This window comes from Alternaria alternata, assembly GCF_001642055.1.
Source record: "Alternaria alternata strain SRC1lrK2f unplaced genomic scaffold CC77scaffold_46, whole genome shotgun sequence".
NCBI lineage: Eukaryota > Fungi > Ascomycota > Dothideomycetes > Pleosporales > Pleosporaceae > Alternaria > Alternaria alternata.
Window position 1 is genome coordinate 39726 of NW_017306235.1, and position 14661 is coordinate 54386.

At 52.3% G+C, this 14661-nt stretch overlaps 7 protein-coding genes across 7 annotated transcripts; 5 read left to right on the forward strand and 2 right to left on the reverse strand.

Moving 5' to 3' along the window:
- Nucleotides 1-471: 471 nt before the first annotated feature.
- CC77DRAFT_673774 (hypothetical protein) lies at nucleotides 472-1889 on the reverse strand. Its single transcript, XM_018532708.1, has 2 exons — nucleotides 1635-1889; nucleotides 472-1583 (listed from the first exon to the last, which is right to left on the reverse strand). The coding sequence occupies exons 1-2, from the start codon at nucleotides 1757-1759 to the stop codon at nucleotides 683-685; spliced, it is 1026 nt and encodes a 341-aa protein (XP_018378750.1). The 5' UTR covers nucleotides 1760-1889; the 3' UTR covers nucleotides 472-682.
- A 232-nt stretch (nucleotides 1890-2121) lies between these two features.
- CC77DRAFT_673469 (cupin family protein) lies at nucleotides 2122-2988 on the forward strand. The gene has a single exon (XM_018532705.1). The coding sequence runs from the start codon at nucleotides 2372-2374 to the stop codon at nucleotides 2885-2887; it is 516 nt and encodes a 171-aa protein (XP_018378751.1). The 5' UTR covers nucleotides 2122-2371; the 3' UTR covers nucleotides 2888-2988.
- A 1335-nt stretch (nucleotides 2989-4323) lies between these two features.
- On the forward strand, nucleotides 4324-6286 carry CC77DRAFT_951201 (laccase precursor; the record flags this gene model as incomplete). Its single annotated transcript, XM_018535364.1, has 2 exons — nucleotides 4324-5940; nucleotides 6053-6286. The coding sequence occupies 2 exons, from the start codon at nucleotides 4324-4326 to the stop codon at nucleotides 6284-6286; spliced, it is 1851 nt and encodes a 616-aa protein (XP_018378752.1).
- Nucleotides 6287-7192: 906 nt separating this feature from the next.
- Nucleotides 7193-8202, forward strand: CC77DRAFT_1036398 (hypothetical protein; the record flags this gene model as incomplete). Its single annotated transcript, XM_018527011.1, has 4 exons — nucleotides 7193-7401; nucleotides 7452-7526; nucleotides 7591-7987; nucleotides 8032-8202. The coding sequence occupies 4 exons, from the start codon at nucleotides 7193-7195 to the stop codon at nucleotides 8200-8202; spliced, it is 852 nt and encodes a 283-aa protein (XP_018378753.1).
- Nucleotides 8203-8374: 172 nt separating this feature from the next.
- Nucleotides 8375-9957, reverse strand: CC77DRAFT_1026749 (hypothetical protein). The gene is made up of 2 exons (XM_018526320.1): nucleotides 9669-9957; nucleotides 8375-9615 (listed from the first exon to the last, which is right to left on the reverse strand). Exons 1-2 carry the CDS (start codon nucleotides 9674-9676, stop codon nucleotides 8502-8504), a joined length of 1122 nt encoding a protein of 373 aa, XP_018378754.1. The 5' UTR covers nucleotides 9677-9957; the 3' UTR covers nucleotides 8375-8501.
- CC77DRAFT_1045418 (hypothetical protein) lies at nucleotides 9808-11164 on the forward strand. Its single transcript, XM_018527400.1, has 2 exons — nucleotides 9808-10823; nucleotides 10871-11164. The coding sequence occupies exons 1-2, from the start codon at nucleotides 10240-10242 to the stop codon at nucleotides 10983-10985; spliced, it is 699 nt and encodes a 232-aa protein (XP_018378755.1). The 5' UTR covers nucleotides 9808-10239; the 3' UTR covers nucleotides 10986-11164.
- A 305-nt stretch (nucleotides 11165-11469) lies between these two features.
- CC77DRAFT_1067982 (hypothetical protein) lies at nucleotides 11470-14370 on the forward strand (the record flags this gene model as incomplete). Its single annotated transcript, XM_018529057.1, has 2 exons — nucleotides 11470-11834; nucleotides 11943-14370. The coding sequence occupies 2 exons, from the start codon at nucleotides 11470-11472 to the stop codon at nucleotides 14368-14370; spliced, it is 2793 nt and encodes a 930-aa protein (XP_018378756.1).
- Between the last annotated feature and the right edge of the window lie 291 nt (nucleotides 14371-14661).

Genomic DNA, 14661 nt, shown 5'->3' on the forward strand with positions numbered 1-14661 from the left:
CAGGCAGGTATTGGCTTCTCGGCGGAAGCTAAAATTATACTTGGCAATGGAGCGCAACAAGGGCTTCGGGGCGGCCAAGAAAGCACGTGAAGTCTCGTCGTTGCTCGCCTAAAGGCTGTGGAGTACTCCGACCAATTGGAACTTCGTCGGCAAACTGTCAAGGAAACACCGTTGCGATGAACCATTACGACGCCGTGAGAAGACCTTGGCGTCAAGCGGAATCCGCACTTGGCAGGGTGCATCTTTACCATAATGGGCATCCCGACTTATCGACAGTCGGCACCAGGTTCCGATCTCGACCTTGAGGCTGTCAGCGTTTTGCGAATAGTGTCCAACGAAAGCAACATCCTTAACTCCACTGAAGGCTGTCAGCGCGTCGCATTTAGTGATCCACGGATTGCACCGTGCACATGTGTAGGTGACTCAACCTGAGTCTATCGGCGCTTTTCGTGTAACCAATAGATGAGTCGCAGCAAGAGAGAAGTACCGGTGAAAGAGTACATAGGTAGTCGGCAGATCATTGATCGCGTTGTGAAAGCCTTGTATCGCTATTCTACGAACCCCACACCTGGAGACAATAATGCTAGATCGCCATGGAACAGCCGCATAAACCACTGCAAGAACCTGAAAGCTTAAGAGACCGTTGGGCTGATTGAAACCCTTCTTTCCATAGTGCGAGGCTTCAGTCCAATTTAGCGTGTACCCACGCGCCGCGCAGTAGTAGATTATCCATCTCTTGGGCGACGGTCTCGTTCGAGATCTTGAGCTTTAGATAATGCTGGCTAGTCCGTCGTTCGTCCTCCACCCAGACATTAGTGCCATTCGGATATAGATAGTTGTACCCGTTGTTGTTGCCGTACTCGAACCATCTGTCTAGACCCCTGCCTGCATAGACCATGGTCAAAAAGTCCCACGAGTATTCCGATTTGTTATAGGACCCGTACCATTCCCAGGCTGACTTGACCGGATCATTCGGGGGTCCACACACGGTGAAACGTGCGCCTGACGAAACCTCGACGCCCACTTCTGCACCAAGGAATGTCATGGGAACACATTCGGGCCAAGTGTTGACAACATGCGGTGCATTCTGGATAGCAAAGTTGTACTCTTCATCGAGAGATGGCTCTGGTGAGTATCCACCGCCCATAACCACAAGCTCCTTCACTTTTGCTTTTACGAGCTCGTAGCCGCCTAGAGAGGAATATGCATCGCCGGTTGTATTGAGGAGACCAGACAGCGATCCCATGAAGCCAATTGACACGATGGTCACACTATTGTTCTTCGCCTCCGCCAACGTCTTGCGATATAGCTCTACTGGATCCCAGGTCTTGTTGACCTGCCCGAAAGGCACTGAACCGCCGGAAAACTCAGCAGCTACTTTGCTCGCGTACTCGTTTCCAAATGGTTCGGGAGAGGTTATGTTTGTAAAAGGCCTAGGCACTCCGATCGGTACGGTATTGTAGCCATAATGATTTACAATTGCGGACGCAGCAAAAGCTGTGTATGTCGAGTTGACGTTCACGTTCACGGCGAGGAGGTTCGTGTTTGGCAATGTACATGCGAGGAGTAACGCGGCGGTGTCGCTATTGCGGCGTTAGCTAGGTTTCAGAGCTTCACGTGCTACTATTACTCACTCAATCGCCTCGAAAAGATCGGTGTCCACAATCAGGTTCTTGGTTTCTGGTTCTGTTGCCGACTCAACTAGTGCAAAGGCCGACACAATCGCCAGTCCATATGTCAGAGCAAATCGAAAGAACATTGCGTCGCGATTTTCTAATCAGACGATTCACCGTAGATGGGGAGCAGGAGCAACGAAGACCGTCCAGTCAAGCAATGATCGTGAGATACTGGTGTGTGTCGATATGGGATAGATGCAACCCGCTCCCACGATCCACAAGAATGATGTGCTCAGCGTGCTAGATCACTACAGCGAGGCGCTCCGCCATCGGATCTTCATACAAACAAGCTACGGCGATAAACGGCAATCGATCCCCATTTTGCATTGTGGTGAGTGGAGCGAATGATACGCGGAGCTCGTGGTGCACAACATGGGCGCGCGATAAGAGCCTGTGTGAGGATTGTCCTCTTTATCGATCTCGGTCGTATTTCGGAAGTGCGTGCTAGCTCAGCACGAAGAGACGCTTCCTCTTCAGCTTCATCGTTGCCTCGCTGTGGATATCCAATGTCGCGGAGCTAGGGTGGTGGGCTATCACAGAGGGTGGGAGTCAATGACGGTGGTGCCCAGTAAGCCGGAAGCGACAAGGCGATCGCTGAGTGGCAGGACGCGCTTACTTCCTTCACAAGAGAGGCTGTGCGTATCACCCACGAACCACCCAATACTACGACACGACCAACGTAAACGTTTGCAAACATGAACAAGCTCGCGTTAACCTGCTTCGCGTTGTCGCTTCTTGGAGTATCTGCATCTTATCACGAACGCGCCGGCGCGCAAGACGTCATCGCCAAGCTTGGACTGGAGCCAAACCCTGAAAAGGGTTATTACCGACAAACGTTTGAAGACACTGGAAGTATTGGCAATCGCTCGTACTCAACTGCCATCTACTATCTTCTCGAGGGCCAGGCTGGCCCATCCTACTGGCACCGGGTCACCGATGCCGTCGAAATTTGGCACTACTATGCTGGCGCGCCCATGAGGCTGGAGCTGTCGTGGAATAATGGGACAGCAACCCAACAACAGACTTTAGGCAGCGACATTTTCAGAAATCAAACTCCACAGGTCATCATAGATAAAGGACAGTGGCAGCGGGCGACTAGTCTCGGACATTGGACGTTGGTGGGCACGACAGTTGCGCCCGGCTTTTCGGAAAATGGGTATGAGTTGCCAGCGCCAGGTTTCCAGCCAGACGATGGCCATCGAACAAGATAATTCCACGAGGTCACACGAGAGACATACCAGGGCTAGAAAGTCTCCAGGTTTCCTACTCATCTTGTATTGAAAACAGTGCTCGACGTCAAATCTTACGAATCGGTCACGATGTCTGTCGGCGTGCTCTACGGACTTCGCTTCACCGGTTCAATCGAGTCTTCCAATAGCTGGCTTGGATATCTGAAGCCACTCCATGCTCTTGTCAGACTGTTGAAGCGCTACTACTGTTGCCATATCTTAACGCCGAGAACACGATCTGAAAATGTAACCTGGCGCGCTTCACAACGCCCGAACGCCAAAACAATATTGTCGGGCATACTACTCCACAACGAACACGAAGACCTACCTCCGAATGTCTGTTGCAAACGCCGGTATCAGGGCAGTTGCGGTTATCGATGGCACCTCTATTCCACAGCGTCCCTCCACTCATAGAAGCCCAACGAGCACGTCGTGCGGCCGTCGAATCGGTCACGTAAATGCAAAGTATCAACCTTGCAGTTGATTTATAATAGCGCCAAGCGAACTGCTGTTCTTTCGTAATCAGGCAGCTTCGCCTTCTCATTCTTGCTATCTCACCGTCAGCTGAAGCACCTTGATCAGCTTGGATGCCTAATCATTCTGTATTCCAACTGCTCCAGCAAAGCACATGAGCTTGATCACATACCCATTCACAGCTCTTCCAGTTCACATGGCATGGCTTGACCCGAAGTTCGCTTTCTGGCCGACCTTGGTCGTGTGCGCGATGTTTGTGCGATCTGTGCGGCTCCGCCACACGTCAGACATGATGGGTACGCCTTCCAATCATGTAAGCCGACTCTCTGGCGAATACACTGCGCGCTACTTGAGGCTGCATAGGTTTCGACCTAAATTGAGATGGGCGGAGTGGCTGCGCAACTCGTGTAAGCCACCTCGCGAGCTTCAAGCCTGACTTCGCCAAGGCAGTCGCCATACGAAGAGACACTCCCGCTCACGAGGTTGTCTGAGCTGTTCTTTCCTGGAGTCAGACGCGAGACTCCGAGGTCTGGATTGAGCGGTCAAACTCCGTGCTGACTGTATTCGTGTAGGATTGGGTGGTCATGCATCTTCATCGCCCTCTGCCCATATCCATTTTCAAGCGTCAAATTTCTATGAATACGATCTCCGAGCATCAAATCTCCGTTTGCCTTATCCTAAGCCATACTAACATCCTGGTAGTTGGAGAGTCAGAAAGGAACTTGGTTGTATTGCGCCATGGCGTCTCCAAACCTATCGAACGCAGAATGGCCATCTGAGCTGAAGATACAAGCCACGGACCGTAAGAGCAGATATAAGTACGAGTTTGCTGCTTCATGATTCTCTGGTAGCATATCGAGCAGTCATTTACTCATTATACTATCTTCTCTTTCCACCAGTATTCATATCTCCACATTCGTTGATTTCCAGCTTATCCAGCAAGGATGAAGTCCTTCTCCATCCTTGGTGCTGCCCTCTTTGGGCTTTTTGCACCAGTTGCCATTGCAGCAGCGATCCCTGCTGAGCTCGCCGAACTTGCCCCATTTACGCCAATACGAGACAGTCTTGAGGAACGTCAATCACCAGCTTCATGTGTCAATGTCGGCAACACTGCTACCACCAGGCATTGTTGGGCTCCAGGGTTCACATCTTCCACGGACATGTACACGTCCTGGCCTAATACCGGTGTGGTCCGCTCATACAATTTACGTATCGAGAACACGACTTGCAATCCTGATGGCGCAGGATCCAGAGTTTGCATGTTGATCAATGGAAGGTACCCTGGTCCAACGATTGTTGCCAACTGGGGCGACACGATCAGAGTAACTGTCCGCAATCTCCTCCAGGCTAATGGTACTTCCATTCACTGGCACGGCTTCCGCATGCTCAACAAGAACATCCAGGACGGTGTCAATGGAATCACCGAGTGTGCATTGGCACCTAACGACGTTAAGACTTATGAGTTCCAAGCGACTGAGTACGGCACGACATGGTATCATTCCCATTTCTCGCATCAGTATGGTGACGGAGTCGTTGGAACAGTTATCGTGAATGGCCCTGCTACTGCGAATTACGACGAGGATCTCGGGGTCATGCCAATCACTGACTGGTATTACCAGACCGCGTACCAAGCAGCCTCCATCGCATTTCAGAATGGCCAAGCTGGACTGGGCCCACCAGTTGGTGACAACATCTTGATTAACGGGACAGCTAAGAACGCAGCAGGAGGGGGCGCATGGAATAATGTGAAGATTCAAGCAGGCAAACGCTATCGTCTTCGGCTTGTCAATACCGCGGTTGATACCAACATGGTTGTAAACCTTGATGGTCATCCTTTCCAGGTCATCGCAACGGATTTTGTCCCCATCAACCCCTACAACACTAGTCACCTCCAGATTGGTATCGGTCAACGATACGATGTGATCATCACTGCCAATCAAACAGCTGGAAACTACTGGTTCCGTGCTGTCGCAGATGGACTTTGTCAATCGCGGAACACTCGCGAGGGACGAGCTGTCTTCACGTACCAAGGCCAGACTGTCGCTGATCCTACCTCAAACTCCACAGCTATCCCTTTCACGGAATGTGTGGATCCGGTCACTAGCCCGAAGATCGCAAAGAATGTTCCCAGCACAACCTTTGCCGCCCAAGCCAAGAGCCTTCCTGTTGCCTTCGGTCCGGTGGCAGCCAACGGCAATACAGTACTCTGGACTATCAATGGCACATCGATGATCATCGATCCCGGAAAACCAACCATCAAATATGTCGCGGAAACCAACAACAGTTTCCCTCAATCATATAACGTCGTGGAGGTACCATCGACTTCCGCCTCTACCTGGTCATATTGGGTGGTACAACAAGCTGTTGGTGCACCGCCTCTTGCTCACCCTATTCATCTTCATGGCCACGACAGCTACGTTCTCGGTGCAGGCGATGGACAATTCAACGTGAGCACCCACTTCAGCCAGCTACGTTTCACCAATCCTCCGCGTCGCGATGTCACTCAGCTCAAAAAGAACGGTTGGCTTGTTCTTGCGTATCCAACGGATAATCCAGGTGCTGTAAGTAATCATACCCTGTTTCAATCCTTGAAGAATACTTTTAGGTATCTTATTATGAACGGACCTCTTACCCGTCGCGCTTTCTCGGCGAATGCTGACTGTTCTTCTCTAGTGGCTGATGCACTGCCACATCGCCTTCCATGTGGGCATGGGTCTCAGCGTCCAGTTCCTTGAGCGCAAGCAGTCTATCAATCTACCTGCTCCCGGCTCCGAGTGGTACGGCAACTGCAACAAGTGGGCTAGCTACAAGGCTGGCACGACAGACATTTGGCCCCAAGACGACTCTGGTCTTAAGAAGCGCTGGCCTCCTCTCATTGAGGGTGGCTCAACGTTCAGATTGGACTAGATTGTTCGTTCGTACACCCTCGTTCGCAAAAGATATCGATGGTCAGCAGTGTCGGATTCAACCTACAAGGGCGATGCAACCGTTTCAACTTTTCGCGTCGTATGCTTGGAGACGTTTCGCCTTTCTTGGTTCGCGCGTTCTCTTCTAACTCTCTCCTTCAACCCGGTTTTGTGTTTACATCTTCTTTCTGATACATACCTTGTTGTGGTGGCTCAGTTCGTATTCTGATTTGGGAACCGCATGTACATACTTCTGACACTACTCATACCTTCAATGTATATATTCCAGCAACAAATCATTCGCAAACTGCAGTTCGATCCTTACCCCATGTCCAGCCACCATTCTTATTCCGGCTATCGCACGGTGGCTTAGGTCTTGCTGACCTCTCCTAAGACCTGGGGTACGCACGGCACGGGAGTACATCCAGCACTGACCAATCACCATGCATCCAGGAATTGCCGGCCAGCTCAGTACGAGGAAGCGAGCGGGGAAGCTCGACCTCCACCACAGCGTCGAGCATGCTGACCAGTGTCATTCGTCCGAACAGCAGTCTTTGGCGATGGTGGCTTCTCGGCGCCATTGGATATATATCCAGCCAGTTAAAAGGAGTGGCTGAACTCCATCGGCTTTACTTGGCGAATGGAATGTCGCGACTCTAGCATACGGAGTCCGAGACGAGCATATTGTCAGGCATGTCGTGATGTGGGTTATTGGACTCCAAGACACGGGCGTTCTGTGGACGTGTACCCCACCACGCTTGTGCATGTGGAGAAGAGACTTGAGCGACAGGGTGCTCTTGGAGCTGATAAGTGCAGAGCACCCTGAACTCGTGTCGCAAGGTTACGGTTGCCATCTGACATTAGGACTTTGGTTTGCCAGCAATACCGAGAGCCCATCGCAGCAGCTATGGCGACAACTACGACAGCGCATCCAGCGCCTGCGATGAGCAGTACAGATTCTGATCGGATTGACAAGGAGCCGCGACTTACTCACACATCGACGAACATCTCCCTCAGTCCGGAGCTATTCGAGAAGTTGTATCTCGCACCCAAGACACCAAATGCGAACGATCACGTCGGACGATATGCCAATGCGACACCGTTGGGCTTCCTGGGGTAAGATGATCATCGCATGTACGAGAGACACAGTACTGAGTACCCAGCAGATTCGTCATCTCAACCTTCACCTTTTCCATGGTTTTGATGGGCTGGGGCGGCGCTTCTGGTCTCCAGGCTGTCGTGTAAGTATTTGTTCCCTTGACAGTGTGCACTTCCCGTCTCTAAACTGTATTGAGCCATTCTTAGTGGTATATTCTTCTTCACTGGCCCAGTACTTCTTACCCTGGCAACAATATTCCTCTGGATCCAAGCGCAGTTCTTTCCGATGATGGTTTGTGGTCTCTTCTCGGTGTTCTGGTTGTCCTTCGGAATGTTGCAATTACCTACACTTGGTCTTGCAGCAGCCTACTCATCCGATGGCGATGCAGCAGCAGGGGCTGTAAGCAAAGAGATGAATGCTGTCATCGCACTGTATCTTCTTGTTTGGGGCTTCGCATTGGGTACATTCTGGCTGTTTACGATCAGAATCAACGTAGTGTTTGCTGGCATCTTCGGGTTCGTGACAATCGGTGCCTGGGTGTTGAGCGGAGCTTACTGGGCGTTGAGCAACGGAGAGTTTGACAAGGCGCTTAGGTTGCAAAAGGTAAGCTGATCAAATGTTTCCAGAACGTTGCTGATGTTTAGCAGGCTGGTGGGGCGCTTCTATTCATAGTAGGCTTACTGGGATGGTACATGCTCTTCGTTATTATGGCGGCAGAGATGCGATGGTCGGTTTGCCCACCTGTTGGAGATCTGAGTAAATACTGGGCCAAGACAGATGTTGAGATTGGTGCAAACGCAGGTGAAAAGAAGGACTAGGCGTCAGCTTAGCACCCTGTTCAAGGTACAGTACTCATCTGTTGCTACACGCATGAGCCCTTGGATATAATATATGAAAACATTTTCGGTTCCCACTAAACACTCTTTAGCTCGCCATCTTCGCGTGAAGCGACTGCATGTCTGCTACCAGCCCGACGAATCCTAGAGGGAGTAACCGACGGGTTCACTGTCAGACATAGGGTCACAAAAAAAGCAGGTTAGAGAATGAGCAAACGCAACATTGGTCGCATGGATGGTCCATTTGGATGTAAGACTATTGGTACCCGATGTCTTCGTTCTCATATAAAAGCCGTCTCAAAATCTTCGGTCCGCTGGTGACGATGGGTGTGACGATCACCAGCGCGCTCTCTACTCTTGCTTTGGGCTCGTCGCTCGCCGCTGCGATGCGACTCCCGATGCTCGTGCCTGTCACGGCTGTGCGTGGAAGTCCTAGGCTCACGCTTGTCACGGCTATGGCTAGGACTTGTGTGGCGATGCTTGTGGCGCGATGACGCACTGCCCTTCTTGGGAGTGCCATGCTCGCTGTCTTCCACGTCTCGCCTCTTCCTCTTGAGATGTCTACTCCGCCTATCCTCGCGTTCCTGAGCTGATCGTAGCTCCATTAATTCGCGACTGCGCTCCTCGGCCCATTGTTTCCTGTCCTGCTTGGACTTCTTCAATTGTGCCTGTGCCTTCTGCATGAAGGCAAAGGGGTCGTTTGTGGATATACGGGCCTGCTCTCTTTCTTTACGGCGCGGGTCTTCATTTCCCCAAACGTCCTTGTTCACGAAGCCTTCGTAGATTGACAATTCCTTCTTGTCTCCAGCGCTCTGCTTGGGCGAATGTACGGCAGCGTACCAGGGTCGACTGACCCCGTCCCTTCCTGCCGCACTGGAGAAGCGCATGGTGAACTGGGACTCGATGACCTTTTCCTTCTTGCGCTTCTCCTGTTCCGCTTCTGCGTTTTTCTGACGCTTGAGGGCGTCTTTCATGTCTACCGGAAACAAGTCAATGTGGCCGGCATAATCTTGCAACGGGGCATCACTCGCAGTGCTCCGTAACTTCAGGACTCTAGCGTCCTTGTCGTCATGCTCAGGTCGCGCCGTGACGGACTTGGCCATGCGTATATCCAGATCGGTATCATCCTCCCCAGCGAGCTTCCTCCTTTTCCTGATGTGTCCGCGTTCATCTGCGTGTCCTGAGCGCCTTGATTCTGACGTCTTGCCGGCTTGTCTTTCTGGCAAAGGTGGGGGCGTTCGACCTCGGAGAATGGCAGCACGTCGTTCAGCATCGAGCTCTTGCATGCGCTGCTCATCGGCGGCTTCGCGTGCGGCAGCGGCAGCCTCGTCGGCCTTGACACGCGCTATGTTGTCGGAATTGTATACGTTCCATGACTTCTTGCCGAGCAGGTGTCTACAGTCGTTAGTGACTCCAAGGGTTAGAGTTGGGAGAGGATAGCCACTCACAGAGGCATGGTGACATGTGCCAGGCGGACGAGACCAGAGCGTGTTGTTTGTTGTCATGCGCCATCGGGACGGCCGCCTTCTTAACTCTCACCAGCGAGGTCGGGCGCGGAGGCAAGCAGTGGCACCCGTCGACGCGAACGGGAGCGACCTTGCATTAGCGTCGAGCGGGGCCCTATCCAGTTCTCTCCCCACAGTGCCATTGGCATAACCCAAAGAGACAACCCGAGTTCCTGGCTAGATGCATCGCCTTCAATAGTGCCCCTCTGATCTGGCTTCCCCGTGGTAACCGTCGTATCGATTCCCTTGTTGCTTTTTCCTAGCGTGCATCTGGCCACAAGACGAGCGCTCCCAGCCACGCTGCGGCTATCGTCTAGACCTCTGCATAAGCTCTCAAGACGCGGTCCCGACCTACATAACACAACGTCTGTGACCATGTACGACCTGCAAGCGAAAGTCTGCTAAAGACCTCGTCCCTCACTTTGACCTACCTCTGTGTGTTGCTTTTTGGACCGACTTTCTTCCACGGCACTCCACATCCGAAACGGAGAATTGATACGAAAAGCACTTCGACATGCCCACCTGGCTCGTTCACGGTTTTCGATGGCCGCGCGCACAGATTCGCATTCACATTATTCTGCAGAACCTCGACGATGCCGCTCCAGAATGGCTCATGGCCCCTGCTACTACGGCCTGTATGATGCAAAACTTCAAGGAGCAATGGCCAGAACAGATGGCCCAGCTGCCTGATCTACGCTTCATCGAGCAATACGATCCCGAAGATCTCACCGTCAAGGATCAGCCGTACGCATATGTGTGCGATATTGTGCACGAGATCAAGCTGGGCGTGGACGTGGAAGAGATGAGGGGAGCTGGGCTGGGAGATGACCAGTGGGCAGCCATTGCAGAATTGAGGGACAAGGTTGCACCGGGAGAAAAATTAGGTTGGTTCGTAGTGGTCAACGGAGATGTCGAGAGGTGGGCGCCGCCGCTGGAGGAAGACGACGATATAACCCCAGACGCCAGCGCCGTCAGTGCGTCAAGTCACAGGAGCAGCATGGCACAATCCGACACCGCACGCACCAAAGAACCGGAGCGACCGTCCTCGAGTAGGAGTTTCAAGAAGTGGTTCGGAGGGAAATTGAGGAAAACGAAGAGGTACGATTGATGACAACACGGATCCAGCATATGCTAACTTGATGAAGCGGAAGGAATTTGAGAGGTGATACCACGCCAGAAGAGCCAGTTCCTCCATTGCCACCAATCTCACCCCGATACGCTCTTCAATCTTCGCACGGGAAGGCATCTGCGCAGAAGTAAGGGCGAAACGAACAGGGATGAGATCAAGTACACATATATATATATGGCCCCAGTAAAGTCAGCCGCAACATGTAAGCTATCGAATAGGTCTTTGAGGTAGCCAAGCATCCGCAGCAAGATAACATACGTGAAGTTGTAGACAGCCATTGCCTGCATGAATTCATGTGCCCGTCGCAAACTCACCTTTTGGGTTAGTGCATTTCATACCTCGTTGCACGTGACACGCGATTGCCTAGCTCAAATTATTATCCAAGTCGCGACTGCCCTATCACGCCGCCTCGGCATCACCACCACCCACCTCGCTACCGTATTTCACCGCCAACTCTTCCATCGCGACCGCGATCCAAGTCCGCATACATCCAGCGAAGATACTGGCGCATCGCGTTTAGGTTAATTGTTCCGAAAGCCTGCGCAGCTTGCGGCGCGCTCCAGCCCGAGGCTACGACCAATTCCTCTCCTCGACAACCCCGGAACTACCGCCAAGATGAGTCGACGCGACTTTCTCTCCATGCCTGCGCCCGAGAACTATGTGGCTGGTCTCGGTAGAGGAGCTACGGGCTTTACAACCCGAAGCGATCTGGGTCCCGCCCGTGAGGGTCCATCCGAGGAGCAGATGAAAGAGATGCTAGCAAAGCGCGCAGCTTCGCTAGGTCAGGCAGCCCCCTCGGCCTATGGTGTCACTGAAAAGAAAGAGGAAGAGAGGGACGAAGAGGAGGACCGGTTTCAAGATCCCGATAATGAAGTTGGCCTTTTCTCAAGCGGCATGAACTACGACAAGGACGATGACGAGGCAGACCGCATATATCAAGAAGTTGACGAGAAGATGGACAAGCGCCGTAGAGCAAGAAGGTTAGTCCCCCTGTTTTCCTTTACTTCATGCCCCTCCCCTCTATCTTTGTCATCGAAGTATTCATCGTGTTTTTTTCCACGAACAGATACCGATTGTGTCCGCCCTAGGGAAGCTCGCGAGCAACAAGAACGAGACGAGTACGAACGAAACAACCCCAAGATCCAGCTCCAGTTTGCCGATCTGAAACGAGCCCTCGGCGGCGTCTCTGAGGAAGAATGGGCAGCGCTGCCTGAGGTTGGAGATATGACCGGCAAAGCGAAGCGCGCTCGTGAAGCTCGACTAGCGAATTCGAGGTCATACGCCGTTCCGGATAGTGTTTTGGCCGCAGCATCCAAGAGTGGCGAGCTTGATACCACGATATCGTCAGGCGACGCAGACGGCATGACAACGAACCTTGCCAGTATCGGAGCTGCGCAGCTGTCTGCCTTGACGGTACGACTGGACTCAGCAGCAAGTGCGCCTGGCACGCAAACCACAACAACTTCTGGTACCTCGACGTCCGTGGACCCGAAGGGATACATGACTGCGTTGAGCAAAAAGGAAGCTATGGGTGAGGAAGTTCCAGTTGAGGACATCAACCGCGCGCGTGTGCTGTTAGAATCGGCCGTCAAAACTAACGTCCACAACGGCCCCGGATACGTTGCGCTAGCACGACTTGAAGAGGTTGCTGGAAAGATTCACACGGCCAAAAAGGTTATTGCACGTGGATGCGAACTATGTCCTCGGTCTGTAGTCGTCTGGGAGGAAGCGATCAGGCTGAATCGTGACAACATCCACAATGCGAAGATCATTGCCGCCAATGGTATCAAGCAGAACACCAAGGCGGTAAAATTATGGCAAGCTGCCATCGATCTGGAACAAACACCAGCGTCTAGGAAAAAGGTTACACGTCAAGCTCTAGACCACAACCCCCAGAGTGTGGAGTTGTGGAAGACCCTAATCAACGACACGGAAGAGCTAGACGCCGTCCGCTTACTGTTCGCCAAAGCTACAGAAACTGTTCCTCTCTCAGAGGAGTTGTGGATCTCATTCGCCAGAGTTTCAAAACCAGAAGACGCGCAGCAGATCCTCAACAAGGCTCGCAAAGCCATCCCCACCAGTTGGGCGATTTGGATTCATGCTTGCAGATTACAAGAAGAGCTGGGCAAAGTTGACATGTTGGACATGATCATGACTAGAGCAGTCAAGTCCCTGATCAAGGAGAACGCTATGATCAAACGTGAAGAGTGGATCACTCAAGCTGAGATTTGCGAGGAGCAAGGCGACACTGGCACAGCTGCTGCGATCATCAAGGCGACAGTGGGCTGGGGTCTTGACGAAGATGACGAGCGTCGGGACGTTTGGCTAGAAGATGCCAGGAGCGTATTGAACAGAAACAAGCCGGAAACAGCTAGGGCAATCCTCGGATTCGCCGTCGCCGTCTTCCCGTATAGTACAACAGTCTGGCACGCGTCCACTGACCTCGAAAAGCATCACGGTACAACAGACACCCTACTAAGTGTCCTGGAGCGTGCCGTGAACGCCTGTCCAAACTCGGAGTCCTTGTGGCTTCAATACGCTCGAGAAATGTGGCAATCAGGGAACCCTGAAGGTGCTCGCCAGGTTCTAGGAAGAAGTTTCGAGGCTCTGCCAGGCAACGAAATGCTGTACACTCGCGCTGTTGATTTCGAAGTTGACGCTGGCAACTACGAGCAGGCCCGTAGCTTCCTCCAGGTAGCACGTGAATCAGCTGCCACCGATCGCATCTACATGAAGTCGGCCGTGCTAGAACGACAACTGGAAAACTATGAGACAGCGATCGACATCTGTAACCAGGGTCTGCAGAACTGGCCCGGCAGCTGGAAGTTACATGCTATCAAGGGTCAAGTCTACGAGCAGCTTTCAAAGCTGCCAGAAGCTCATGAGGCATTCAACATCGGTACACGCGCGGCACCGAAAGCTCCAGTCCTGTATATCCTTCTTTCACGACTCCAGGTGAAGCAAGGAGCAGTTGTAAAGGCTAGATCCACCCTGGATCGTGGTCGACAGCAGAACCCTAAGAGCGAAGAGATCCTTCTAGAGCAAGTCCGTCTCGAGCGCCGCCAGAACAACACGAACGCTGCCCAACAGCTGATGGCCGGCGCTCTACAGCAATGTCCCAACTCAGGGCTTTTGTGGGCAGAGAAAATCATGCACCTCGAGGGCCGTACACAACGTAAGCCGCGCGCACTCGAAGCTATCAAGAAAGTGGAAAAGGACCCTCTACTATTCGTCGTCGTCGCACGGATCTTCTGGTCGGAGCGACGTCTTGACAAGGCCGCGACGTGGTTCGTCAAGGCTGTCACCCTTGACAGCGATTACGGTGATGCTTGGGTGTGGTACTACAAGTTCCTCGAACAGCATGGCACTGAGGAGAAGAAGGAGGATACGCTTTCAAAGGCTGCCATGGCTGAGCCCAAGCATGGTGAAATATGGCAGTCTGTCGCCAAGGATCCTAAGAATGCGAGGAAGAGTGTAGAGGAGATTTTGAAAATTGCTGCGGCAAAAGCGGAGTAGAGTGCTGCTGTAAATCGGTGTCTGTGTTGATAAGGTCGAAGCATAATCGAAACATTTTCCGGCCTTAGTAGCGGGTCTTGCTCACAGCTGCGGTCTTACACGGATTGATGCTAGTTTGGCATATTCGAGGATGATAAGTTCCTGACTCTGGCGTTTACTAACTTTATTCAAGTAAGTTGTGTTTTCTAGTTCTGAGCCGTGAACCGCTTTTGGGATCTCCAGATTTAAGAGAAATTCCCCACCATCATAGCTTGCCAACACAGCCTGCAGACCGACTTCAAAAACTGTAAG

Excerpts from the sequence above, each read along its gene's own strand:
- CC77DRAFT_673774 (XM_018532708.1), bottom strand. The coding sequence starts at position 1,759 with ATGTTCTTTCGATTTGCTCTGACATATGGACTGGCGATTGTGTCGGCC. Across the intron at positions 1,584-1,634 it reads GATCTTTTCGAGGCGATTGA|CGACACCGCCGCGTTACTCC; the intron begins GTGAGTAATAGT and ends ACGCCGCAATAG.
- CC77DRAFT_673469 (XM_018532705.1), top strand. The coding sequence starts at position 2,372 with ATGAACAAGCTCGCGTTAACCTGCTTCGCGTTGTCGCTTCTTGGAGTA.
- CC77DRAFT_1045418 (XM_018527400.1), top strand. The coding sequence starts at position 10,240 with ATGCCCACCTGGCTCGTTCACGGTTTTCGATGGCCGCGCGCACAGATT. Across the intron at positions 10,824-10,870 it reads AAATTGAGGAAAACGAAGAG|CGGAAGGAATTTGAGAGGTG; the intron begins GTACGATTGATG and ends AACTTGATGAAG.